Below are 13,313 nucleotides of genomic sequence, written 5' to 3'. Positions count from 1 at the left end.
TGCTGCTTCTTTGCCGCGCTGCGGACTAGCCATCTGATCTGCACCTGACCTCTGATCTGCACCTGATCTGCACGGGATCTCCAAAGGACTTCTGATCGGGCTGCCACATGTTATTTTCCTCCGGGGCAATTAGCCACACCACCCACCCACCCCGGCGCATTTTCCGGCTCAAGTGACCGGGGCCTATGTCTGTCTTCCTGGCAGTCCAGGTTCAATGAGGCCTCTAGTAGTAGACCCAGTGTTCCTTCATAGGGACTCCAACCCTGTCTGTTGCAGGTTAAACACCTATTCCTGGGTCAGCTGTGTCTCCTGATTAATGGGGTTTCTGTTTTATCTGTATTGAATGTCAGCTTGTTCATCCTCATTCTAACAATGCAAATAAAACAGAGAAAATGAAAACTGCAGGGTTACAGAGTACATGTGAATTAATACTGCATAAGAAGAAAATTACAGATAGGAACACATGAAGCTGCCTTTTACAGAGTTAGATCAATGGCTGATCCATTTTAGTACTGTCTAATGTGACTGGTAACAATTATCTAAAGCCCCTTCCGAATTCAAGGTGCGCCACTGAGCGATGCCCTCTGTAATACATGCTAATACTGCTTGTAACGAATGATGGTTTAGAAATCCTGTATGTGCCTATGTAACTTCCTAGCCACTTAGTTACTAATTACCTCCTTATACATGACACAAATAGAATTGACTGCCAATGCTTGTAGGATGAGTTAAAGCCCTTTCTCATTTTAGAGTCTATAAAGCTAACTCAGCTTATCATTTCTTGAAAGTTAAATTGCCGCCACTGACTTATGTGTGAAAAGAGAATTGGACAGACGGTTCTTGAAAGAAGAACAATAATGTGAGATTTACAGGACCAATGGAAAAAATATGTAATAGTTATTGGAAATAAGGTGTTTGTTTTGCTGTACCTTTAGATTTAGGTCTGCAGGGTTTGCGTGAAAAGGGACAAGGTCTTCTCGATCAAATAACTAACCAGGCATCTTGGGCTTACGGCAAGGATGTATCCACCGAAAACAAAGAGAATGTAGATCACATCCAGGGAGTGATGGAAGATATGCAACTGAGAAAGCAAAGGTAACTCATGCGGCAACGGTGATTCAGAACGTTTGGAAATTTAAAATATTAAGCAAAGCCATTTTAACTTAAAAGGTTTCCGTTACAGAGGGAGAATCGTATGCATTCTTAGTTTGCTGTCCCACTTATAGTCATTGCTGTTCACTTGACGCCTTTTGATGCCTCAGTGCCAGCTGTTGTGGTACTCTTTTATAGAGAATATTAAAGCATCCTCTTGTGCCAAGCAGGACCCATAGGTTCAGGCTCAGACACAATGCATGAATCACGACCTAAAAACCAGCCCTCTTATTTCTGAATCCCAGTTTAATATTCACTGATGAGATAAAGTCTCCCTCAAAAGTTACAGCAGTGAAAACGCCTTGAAAGTCTTTAGGATTTTTTTTGTTATATCAGATGATTAATTTATCTTGAAGTGTCTTAAATAATAAATCTCTCTCCTGATACGAAGGCTAAGAAAAAAGAGAAGTGTGTGTATGAACGCAGAGATTGGCTGTTGCATAGAAAGCCAGTCTTGCTCTTCTCTTAGCAAAAACTAGTTTGTTGGCTGCTGTTTGTTAGGAGGCACTGTCTACAGCCAGGGTTCATCCCCAGGACTTCTGCAGAGATGGCTGGGAAAGCCGCATTGGGCTGGGGAGGAAAGCAACATACTACGCCAGTTTGGTGTAGTGGTTAGAAGCACGGACTCTAATCTGGGAGAACCGGGTTTGATTCCCCACTCTTCCACATGCAGCTGCTGGTGTGACCTCGGGCCAGTCATAAGTTCTCTCAGAGCTGTTCTCTCAAGGGCAGTTCTCTCAGAGCTCTCTTAGCCCCCCCACCTCACAAGGTGTCTGTTCTGGAGAGAAGAAGGGAAGGCGATTGTAAGCTGCTCTGAGATACCTTTGGGTAGTGAAGGGGGTGGGGTATAAATCCAATCTCTTCTTCTTCTTTTTCCCCACCCAAAAACTGGACAGACTTGTGGCTCCCCTTACATGGGATATCTCTGGTGGAAAAGTTCATCTGATTTCACAGTGCACTTCCCAAACCGGCTCTTCCGTTTTCCTGGTCTTGTACCAGAGTAGGAAGAATTTTCAGACAAGAGTGAGGTATGAGCAGCCTCACCAGGAAAACGTTATCGAGGCTACGGTCACACACACTAAATAATCCACATTCAATCCACTTTCAGTGTTCTTTCCAACTGAATTTTACTGTGTGAACTGGCAAAATCCAGTTGGAAAGTGGATTGAAAGTAGATTATTTAGCATGTGCGACCGCAGCCAAAGAGTGCCCCTTGAAACAAAATTGTGTGTATAGTTCAATAAGGCCTGTACGCCATGAAAAAAAACGACTCATCTGTCAGTCGCCATGAAGAAAACAATTGCAGGGCTATTCAGTAATCTGAAGAAATGCATAGACCCATTGAATTGGGTCCTGCGATCTATTCACGCAGGGCTTGCAAATCTTCACTGCTTTTCCTGCTCTGGGACAGTCTCTTCCTCACTGCACATTGCATAGTAATATTTTTAACAACCTTTAGTAGCAGGAAACAGTGTGATGGCCACATAGAGGCATAATAACTTCCCTTTGCATTCTGTTCCATGTAATTTCTGGCTTTTACAGATGTGAAGACATGGTGGATGTGCGGCGACTGAAAATGCTTCAGATGGTTCAGTTATTTAAATGTGAAGAGGACGCCTCTCAGGTGAGATACAGCCCCGTGGATTGCAGCTTTTATCATGTATTTTATTTCATAGCTATTGTAATGACCAAATGCAATACGCTTTGGAAATGAGCTTGGTAATTGTTTGGCCCTTGAGTATCCCTGTAATAAATGGCAGACTTGTTGAAGGAAGTGTATGTATCAACCTTACTCTCATTCCGTCTTTTTAAAAATAATTTCCGTTTGGATTAACCTGGTTTAAATGTATTCTGCTTCACCATCTGCTGCCGCTTCTCTCTTCAGGCAGTAGAATGGTTAAGTGAATTATTAGATGCTCTACTGAAGACTCACATCCGGCTGGGAGATGACAGTCAAGAAACCAAAGTTTTGTTGGAAAAACATCGGAAATTCGTCGATGTAGCACAGGTATATGAAGAAAATCCTTCATTCTGTAGCGGGTCAGATAGGTCACTGGCAACTTGCAAGGAAGGCAGTTTGTTTCTATAGGTGCATGCAGATTTTAAATTCACACAGTTAGTCCACGTAGCATTGCTTATCAAAAATTAGGTCTGATGAGACTATTTCACTGGGATCTGTTTTTAGGGGCAACCATAATCTTACGAGTAAAGGTGTATATGACGCTGGTTTTGATATCTTTGAGATCAGAAGCAAATGTGGAATAGTTTACTTGGGTGCTTTCTGTACTTTGCAACTGGATTTTACTGTGCGAAATGGCAAAAGCCACTTGCAAACGGTCACTGAAGTGTATTGAAACTGCATTATTTAGCATGTGTGAAAGTGCCCTGTGCTTGGCGACAACTTCACGTTTTTCAGAAGTTAGATCTTAATTATGTAGCTATTTAGATAAAGGAACTGAAAGATTTGGACAAGCAGTCTGTACAAATCAGGGCTGCTACATGTTAAGCAGAGCTGCAAATGCTGTCTATTAGCCAACCATTATCCATGATCACCCCCAATCCAATGCGTAATCCGCCTTGAGTCCCTGTGACAAAGGCAGACTATAAATAAGGTGATAAATTTAAAAAATATTACCAGCCCCTTTCTCTAAGTCCTGTGACAGAAAACTTAGAGGAGAACCAGGCAGTTCTCTGCCCTCATGCTAGACTTTTGCCTTGCTACTGCAGTCATCTGCAGATGCCTAGCAAATACCTTTTCTCATCCAAATTCTCCATGAGAAAGGAGTTCTGTCCCTCCCATCAGGTTTTTGCAAGAAGTACCAGTTGTGCTTCCAGCAAAAGGAGGGAGATAGGAGGAATCAGTTATGTACTAGATCCACCTGGCTTTTAGTTTTCAAAAAGCAAGGTATAGAGTTTATGTGGCAGAGATATTGAGCGTACTAAGTCCTGGCTGGCTGTGCATATTTGTGTGCACACAAGAGGTTGCTTGGTACATGCCGGCCAGAGGATCATGTTCCAGTTTCCCTCAGTGTCCATCCCTTCTCTGATTTCCCAAGTGAGGCTGCTGCAGGTGTCCTGCCCTAGCTAGCTTGGCGAATCAGACTGGTGGACTGAATAAGTTCAGGGATGCCTTGTCATTTGCATTTTAGATATTTCGTCTCTTGCAGAGGTGTCACTGTGTTGTCATCTAATCTGTTCCCAGATTTGAAATTCAAATTTTTTTTACCTCTGTTTTTTCCCTTCTTACACAGAGTACTTATGATTATGGGAGACAGTTACTACAGGCTACTGTCGTTTTGTGTCAGTCTCTGCGATCCACTTCTAGGTCCTCAGGAGACACACTTCCAAAACTGAACAGAGTATGGAAACAGTTTACGATAACTTCGGAAGAGAGGGTAACTAGGTTGGAGATGGCGCTTGCGTTCCATTCAAACACTGAAAAGGTTAGTTACTCCAAATTTAGTTACTCCAAACTGTAGTGTTGACACGGAATTTTTGAAATATCCTCTTTCTTTGTCACTACACTAAAATTTATTATGATATGTGAACGTTTACAGAATGGACAGATTATAAGGCAGATCTCTCTGTCTGTTGTGGTATCCTCATACTAACCAGATGCATTTGAAAGAAGATCCCATTGATGGCAGCAGAACTCGGTTCTAAAGAGATGTGATTATAATCAAAACGTTATGATTGTTACGATAACTTCGGAAGAGAGGGTAACTAGGTTGGAGATGGCTCTTGCGTTCCATTCAAACACTGAAAAGGTTAGTTGCTCCAAATTTAGTTACTCCAAACTGTAGTGTTGACACGAAATTTTTGAAATATCCTCTTTCTTTGTCACTACACTAAAATTTATTTTGATATGTGAATGTTTACAGAATGGACAGATTATAATGTCTTTGAGTGGCACAACTAAGGCAGATCTCTCTGTCTGTTGTGGTATCCTCATACTAACCAGATGCATTTGAAAGAAGATCCCATTGATGGCAGCTAGAACCGAGAGATGTGATTATAATCAAAATGTTATGATTATGTCAAACAGTCATGTAGATTCTTTTTACATTTCATTGTGCCATGCCATGTGACTTAGGCCCAGCCTGTGCAAACAGCTGACCTTTGGTCACCATAATTATTGGGCTGTACTACTTCAGACTTCCAGTGACGGTTGGTGGAATTGCCTTTGCTATCCTTCCTGTGTCATCATTCCTGTTTTCATTTTTAAAAATATTTAATTGCATCCAAGTGGATTAACACAGCTAAACAAATGACAACTCTCAGTCGAAGAAGAAGGAGAAGAGTTTGGATTTATACCCCGCCCTTCACTACCCAAAGGTGTCTCAGAGCGGCTTACAAACTCCTTTCCATTCCCCTCCCCACAAAAGACACCCTGTGAGGTAGGCTGCTGGCTTTACCTAGACCTCCAAACCGCAGCCCAAATAAGTCTTAAAGCACTTTCAAAAGATGCTCAGATTTGGACCACTAGTTTCTCCTGTTTTCATTTTTAAAAATATTTAATTGCATCCAAGTGGATTAACACAGCTAAACAAATGACAACTCTCAGTACTGCTGGCTTTACCTAGACCTCCAAACTGCAGCCCAAATAAGTCTTAGAGCACTTTCAAGAGATGCTCAGATTTGGACCACTAGTTTCGGAGGACTGGGATTTCCATAGCTGGGAAGAAATTTCCTCTGAGTGTTTCTGTGTGTTTTCTTACTGCAACACCCTAAAGCAGGGGTGTCAAACTCATTTGTTACGAGGGCTGGTGGATCTGACATAAATGTCACTTTGTCAGGCCGGGGCGTGTGTGCCATAAAATGTAATGCCAGGTACTGGAGGTATTTTACCACTGACCGTGACCCATACCCCTCCTCGGCAGAGCTCGGAGCCAGACCAACCCTCCTCGCCTCTTATGGGTGCCAACTCTGGGTTGTGAAATCGCAGGACATCTGGGAGAAGTCCCTGGGGAGGGCCTGTGTTTGGGGAAGGGAGGGGCCTCAGCAGGGGGTATAATACCCTAATATAGGCCCTTCCGGTCCACATTTGGACTGGTTTCCCCCCAGTTGCTCGCGGTCTGGATAAGAGCCCTGGACGGGCCAGTTCCGGCCCCTGAGCCATGTGTTTGACATGTCTCCCTAGAGCATGCATAGTATTGTTAAGAAATGCATTTAGCCAATCTCTTTCAAATATGTGGTCTGAATAGCTAGTGTGTGTACAGACGCACACCAGCATCAGTAAGTTGCTTAGTACAAACTAGCTAGGGGGGGGGGGGTCCAGGTCCCTCTGTGCAATTAGAACTCTTACAAATCCAAACCAGCAGCTTGAATTGGGCCCTGAGGGCAGTAGGAGAATGCTGGGCTTTGGCAGCTGTGCTCTGTGCCAGCTGAATCCATCTTCTTAGGTAGCTGTATAGAACTTCATACAAGATGACCTCAGGAATGAATTTTGACTCCAAAAAGGCACATTGATTTCCAGCAGATGGAACTGGTGAAAGAGTATCCAGACCTGGATAGCCCAGGCAAGCCCGATCTCATCAGGTCTCAGAAACTAAGCAGGGTCAACCCTGGTAAGCACTTGGAAGGGAGACCTTCCAAGGAATACCTTGGGAGGCGGGGGCAGGCTTTATTCAGCCACCTCTCTGAATATCCTCCAGGCCCCCCAGTAGGGTTCAGTCACCAGAGGTCGCCATGACTTCCAGGTGCACACACACATATGCACATATGAAAAATACCCCCTTCCCCAAATAAAGAGAACTGGTGAAAGAGATTCCTGGCCGTTGTCAGTGAAAACAGGAACATAACCAAGGCGAAGAGTCTGAATGATCAGGAGCTGGCATACCTGGGCATCGAAAGTCAAACTTCCTGTGCCCATTCCACAAGTTGCAAGGTCTTCTGATCGCTACTTCTTCGGTTGGCTATCTTGTAGTGAGTCCTCAGCTATGGGCGACACTAGGGAAGCGCCAAGACTGCTGCAGGATGTGGGTCAAGTGAAAAAAATGAGACACTGCTGAGTAGCATACCAGTGATATCTGATGCATGCTTTTTTCTGGGCACTCGTTGCCTCTGCAGCCATTCTGTGAATGTTCCTTTAGCCAAGTCAGTCCATAACCAACCACTGTATTCCAAAGGGTACAGGAACAAATGGTAGCAAGATCTGTAGAAAACATGGGCATTTTCCTCTGCTCTTCAATGAGTCTTTGGCAGCTTGACCTCAACCCGGTTTTCGTTGTTTCTTCATACCAGGTTTTGCAAGAGTGCCCAGATCAGCCTGAATCTATTAACGACGTGGAGCAATTTGATGAAATCGAAGCTGTTGGGAAATCACTTTTGGATAGATTAACGGTGCCTGTAGTTTATCCCGATGGGTATGTTGCCTGCTCTTACAGTACCATTATTCGAAAGTTGTTCATTTTGTAACACTAAGCTGAAGAAATCTAAATATTCAACACGAGAGCATTAAAACACTGTGCCTTGCATTCCTTTTGAAATTATTTCATTTGTAGCCCCCCTGCCTTTCTCCCCAGTGGGGGGACCAAAAGCAGTACATAATTTATCCTACAAGTAGACCAGGCCAGATACCGTGGCGTTATCAGCCAGTAGAATCCGCCAGTTATTGTCTGTGTTTTTCTCCCCTTGTTTCTTTTAGTACTGAACAGTACTTTGGGAGCCCGAGTGATATGGCTTCTACAGCCGAGCACATCAGAGAGAAGATAAAGCTAGTTTGTCTGAAGAAGCAGCAGCTGAGACAACCAGAAGTCTGTCCCACGGAGAGCTAATAGTCTGGATCTTTTTATCTTGCCAGTTCATAACATGCCCATTTGTAACCCCAGCATGTCACTGCATTTTACGCCTGGCATAATAACATTAAAACGCATTTCCTCCGCTATTATAAACTCTCCATCTTTTTTTTTTTTAAGTAAACTTTATTCTACATCTTAACAGTGTATTTCTACCAAGCCATAATTATGTAACATGCTATGAACCCATAGACTTCAAATATTATTTAAAACAACAACAACAACAACAGGAACTGAAAAAGTTGCACTGACCCCTTTTGCTCTGAAGCTTTACCCGACCCATCAGGTGCTTCTTTGCCTAAGCAGCTGATGCAGGCTTTGAATGGTGCTAAAAAGTACAAGTTCCACAGAAAACAGTAATTCTCTTCTCCAAATGATTGTAGTATTTTTAGGCTATAGGCAAGCTATCTGTTGTGTAGACAGTGGTGACCCTATACTTCTAATTTGTCTTATTTTTTTAAAATGGTCCTTTTTGATTGTGCCAATACGCATCCCCACCCAACGAATCTTGGAATATCAAATTCATTATAAATGGACGTTCCTCCCAGTTTGTATGGATAATGTATTGAGAACCGTTTTGTGCTTAATAAAATCCATCTTTTTAAAATCAGATCACATTTACGTACGCCTGTATTTTCCTAGTGTGCAGTGGAAGTTCACCACTAGAACTGGGGAGGGCATCATTTTCTCTGGCCTTCCGGTTTTAGATGGAAGTTTTCTTCCCCTCTTTCCTGTGATGAGGAATAGGGAGATACGTGGACATTTGAGATTCTGGGTGGGAGAGCCTCTTAATATTTGAGAGAACATGGAATAGGTGTGACATTGTCTCCTGCTGTCTGAAGTCAAAGAGATGTGATGCAGGAAGACCATATCTCAAGAGGGGATGGAAGGGAGCCGAGTTCAGATTCCTCAGCCTTCGTGGTACGAGTGGCAACTTCCCTCTGCAATCCAACAGCAAACCGTCTTTCCTATCAACTTTCATCTCTCACTGCAGAGAACAAAATTATAAGATTTGGAAGGAGGAAAACTCTAGCAGCAAATTAGTGAAGTTATCCGTAACTTTGGGGTTTTGAGTGAGGGGGGAGGCTTATTGAGGCAGGTCAGCCCCTCCCCAATACACACACTTTTGTTTTTCTTTGCTACTTTACAGGTATGTATACTGTTAGTGGCTCAGCAAACTCAAGTTAAATAGGTAATCTGTATGCGATGTCCAGACTTGATAAATGCTGCATATTGTAACAGAAGTTTATTCAATTAATAATATTAAAAATTATGTGCAGACTGTATTTACTCTTCCAATCTGCAAAAAGCCAAATAAAGACCATTTTATACTTAAGAATCATAATTTCATTCTCCTTTTTGACACTCTTTGTTTTATATGAGGCAATGGCCTACATTTTTTGTTGCCCTTTGTTCTTTTTCCTCATCCTTAGTTACATATGCTCAAAATGTTTACCACCTTGGCTCCTGGAAAGGTAGAAAAGCTTTTGGAGGCCCACTGAGTTAATCATTTTTGGGGCAGGGGACTCAGTAGGAAGACAGTAGACTATACTATAACTGCCACACACGCCCTTCCTTTTCTGCCAGGCACCGAAAAGAGCTACTAAGCTGGTACAGACCTGGGAATATTGATCAGTGGTTCCTTTGGGGCCCATACTGGGCACATAGGATGGGGAAACAGGGATTTCTGTGCTGAAGAGCTTCAAACTCTGAGTTTTATGGACAGGAAAAGGGACTTTTTCACATCTTTCAACCTTGCTGTTAATCACTGGGTGCAATATATGTAGTAGACTTTTGTCCCCTTTTTGCTTTGGTTTTTTTGCTTGGGACAAGAAACATACACCAATATGATGCTGCAGGACCTCTCCAGATTCAGTATTAGTAAACAAAATTCACTTGCAAGGAGCACCAAATTGTACATCCAGTATTATGCTAATCCACTTCCAGTATTATGGTGGTTTAGCATAATTTATTCTGCTTGAGGCATTTGAGAAGGAGGGCCAGGAGGTACTTGGAGCACTGCAGTCCGTGGAATGCTAAGAATCCCACTCAATCTCTCTTCTATTTCTGCAGTCCATTGCCAATGCAGAATGCAGAGTTATAGCCTGTATGCTTCCAGCCCTTATCAGTACAACCACCCGTGCTAGAAATTTGCTTTTTTAAATAGATGTGTGCATCTTATGCAATCACTGACTACTTGCAGCCCTGACTATTTTTCCTGTTTTTTTTTTAAGTTTTTATTTATTGAAGGGCAGAACACAATGTACTCTTCTTAATTTTATGTGTCTCCTGATGTTTTCATTTACAAAGCTGATATGTCAGTAACTTGTTTATCAGTTTGATTTCAATTACTGTAGTTAAACTAGGCTGCTTCCGTCTAATTGAAATTGTCAAATATGGAATGATTTCCAGTAACAGCCACTGCAGGCATAATATCCGTTCTTTGGCAAGAAAACCATAATTATGCTTAAAAGTATATTAATGTAATAAGCCACTACATTTCACTCACTTTTACAGTTCATTTCTGTAATTGAAAACTAGAGGTACAGTACATTGCAAAAGATTAATGCTTGCTCTTTTTTCTTAGTGATAAAAACAGAGGGGTTTTAAGTTAACCCTTTAAGTAGAATCAGTATTTCACAGAAAATAACAATATTGAACTGTTCTTTTTTTAGCACCGAGTAAGGCAAAAAAGAAAAGTGTCCTGGTGAATGAATTACAGTATACCTACCATCAGTGTTCCCTCTAAGCTGAGTTAGTGTGAGCTAGCTCACAGTTTTTTATCCTCCGGCTCACACATTTTTGTCTTAGCTCAGGAAGGATGGCTCCAGAGCAGACTAATTTATGCAGTAGCCAAATCACTCACTCACAGCTTTAATGCCAGTCGCTCACAAAGTAGACTTTTTGCTCACAGGAGGTGGTGGCAGCCACAAGCACAGATGACTTCAAGAGGGAATTAGATAAACATATGGAGCAGAGGTCCATCAGTGGCTATTAGCCACAAGGTATAGATAGGGAGTCCGGGGCAAGTGATGCTCTGTATTCTTGGTGCTTGGGGGGAGGGGGGGCAACAGTGGGAGGGCTTCTAGTGTCCTGGCCCCACTGCTGGACCTCCTGATGGCATCTGGTATTTCTGGCCACTGTGTGACAGAGTGTTGGACTGGATGGGCCATTGGCCTGATCCAACATTGGCTTCTCTTATGTTCTAAAACTATCTCAAGATTGATTCTGAAGTATTGCTTTGGACAGTATGTCTTAGGGGCTTTTCTCTAGTTCCTAAGGAAGTCTTTACTCCATCTAGAGAAGCAGTATGGCCTTCAGCTGGAGCTTAATTATCCAGGTGTCCACTGTAGCCCAGCTAGTAGAAAGCCATGGGAAATTCTCTCTTACGTGTGCATACACTCCTACAAAAGTCACATTTCTGAATACTTGAACAGACTTCTTTCTTGTTGATCCTCCGCATGGTGGTGGGGGAAAGTGGTGCCAAGTCACAGCACGGTGACCCCATAGGGTTTTCTGGGCAAGAGAGGAACAGAGGTGGTTTGCCATTGCCTGCTTCTGCGTAGTGATCCTGGACTCCTTTGGTTGGTCTCCCATCCAAATACTAACCAGGGCCGACCCTTCTTAGCTTCCAAGATCTGATGAGACCAGGCTAGCCTGAGCCACCAAGGTCAGGGTATCCTATGCATATTTACTGAGGAAAAAAGTCTCATTGAGTTCAATGGGATTTAGACCCTAGTAAGAGTGGTCAATGTGGATGCCTTAATCTTTCAGAAATAAGCACAATAACGTGTTTTCTCATTATGCCCTACAGCGTGGCTGATACAAGAAGTTTCCACTAAATCCCTTCAGATCACTGTGTGCTATTATAGTGCAGAGTCATTCACCTCATTCATTAACCATTGATATTGTTTTAAAATTCCCAGAAGCTGTAATCTGAAAAGTCATCCAGCAGAAGCTAAGGAACAAATTGTGATGGCAGCAGAGAATGTTGTAGCTGCTTTAGGATACAAGTGGGCAGCTGTGTTAAGCAGCAAAACAAAGTTTGAGTCCAGTGGCACCTTTAACACCAACAGAGTTTTATTCATGGTATACGTTTGCTTGCACACAAAAGCTTATACCTTGAATAAAGCTATGTTGGTCTTAAAGGTGGCACTGGACTCAAACTTTGTTTTGCTCTAGTGAGTTTGGTTATCTGGTCTGGGATATTGCAGGTTTGTCAACTAGGGTGTGTTTTGGCCTAGGCGTTATGGCTTTCAGGCATGCTATTTTGAGAAGACTATGCCCAATTTTGGTAGTGATTTCTCCCCTGAATATTTTCGTTATGGTCTGTTTCACCTTTACTGACACTTCTAAATTTGGTGTCAGCAGCTGGCTTCCCATGTGATGGGCCTGAAAAGCTTGATGTCAACTTTGTCGCCCAGCACTGTGGTGGCAGTCTTTGAGGCCTCATCCTATAGGATGCTTAATATATTACCACTTTTCACTCAGAAAATGTTTGACTAAAAACTCCATTAATATAATATCAGTCGTGAAGTTTCTCTATGCATTCTTTTCTTGCCAACAAAATGTATCCACGGTGGGGTTTCCCCCGGGGCCCGATTCCGCGGGGGCGGAAATCGGGCCTCCAAAGCGGGGGGAAATCCGCCCCCCAGGGGGATTTGGCAGCCCTAGATATTGACCACCAGACCTGTTTGTCGTGGCCACAATAGCAAAGCCAGGAGGCGTGATATGTAGCAATGCATGGTTCCAGCCAAAGATCTTAGCTGCTTATTTAAACCAGTAATGTACATACATGTATGGATGTGAAAGTTGGACGATGATGAAAGCTGACAGGAAGAAAGTAGATTCCTTTGATATGTGGCGTTGGAGGAGAGTTTTGCAGATGCCACGGACCGCCAAAAAGATGAGTAGGTGGGTTCTAGATTAAGTCACGCCTGGGTTCTCCCAAGAAGAAAGACTAAACTGACTAAAAAATACTTTGGCCACATCATGAGTCACTGGAAAGAGTCACTGGAAAAGTGGAAGGCAGCAGGAAAAGAGGAAGACCCCACCTGAGATGGACGGACTCAGCAAAAGTAGCCACGTCCTTCAGTTTCCAGGACCTGAGCAAGGCTGTTGACAAGAGGATGTTTCTGGAGGTTATTAATTCACAGGATCACCATAAGTTGGAAGCAACATGAGGGCACACAACACACACAATATAATAATAATTATACCTTTCGATTTATTGATCGCTCGTCCTGCAGAGCTGCTGGCTCTGAGCGATTTACAGTTACACAGGTTTTCACAAGGGACTAACAATGATTCATAGGGTAAGGGAGGACAACATATGATTCTTTAAATCGCACACTTTTGCAGCCG

At 42.9% G+C, this 13,313-nt stretch overlaps 1 protein-coding gene across 4 annotated transcripts in view; it reads left to right on the top strand.

Annotated features, from left to right (window-relative positions):
• The window catches only part of SESTD1 (SEC14 and spectrin domain containing 1), an 85,378-nt gene extending 76,955 nt beyond the window's left edge, over positions 1 to 8,423 (top strand). For 3 of the 4 annotated variants that reach the window (XM_015420149.1, XM_015420151.1, XM_015420148.1), the window contains exons 15-20: positions 936 to 1,095; positions 2,695 to 2,776; positions 3,038 to 3,160; positions 4,404 to 4,595; positions 7,396 to 7,517; positions 7,799 to 8,423. In XM_015420149.1, the coding sequence (XP_015275635.1) occupies positions 936 to 1,095; positions 2,695 to 2,776; positions 3,038 to 3,160; positions 4,404 to 4,595; positions 7,396 to 7,517; positions 7,799 to 7,928 (809 nt within the window). In that variant the 3' untranslated portion in view covers positions 7,929 to 8,423. Of the gene's footprint in view, positions 1 to 935; positions 1,096 to 2,694; positions 2,777 to 3,037; positions 3,161 to 4,403; positions 4,596 to 4,886; positions 4,920 to 7,395; positions 7,518 to 7,798 lie in introns of all 4 variants that reach the window. The other variant, XM_015420150.1, reaches the window with a different exon arrangement.
• Positions 8,424 to 13,313: the final 4,890 nt, after the last annotated feature.

The sequence above is a fragment of the Gekko japonicus genome, unplaced genomic scaffold, assembly GCF_001447785.1.
Source record: "Gekko japonicus isolate JY-2015 unplaced genomic scaffold, Gekko_japonicus_V1.1 scaffold51, whole genome shotgun sequence".
In the NCBI taxonomy this organism is placed as follows: Eukaryota; Metazoa; Chordata; class Lepidosauria; order Squamata; family Gekkonidae; genus Gekko; species Gekko japonicus.
The sequence above is the reverse complement of the archived record's forward strand: the minus strand, read 5'-3'. Positions and strand labels throughout refer to the sequence as shown.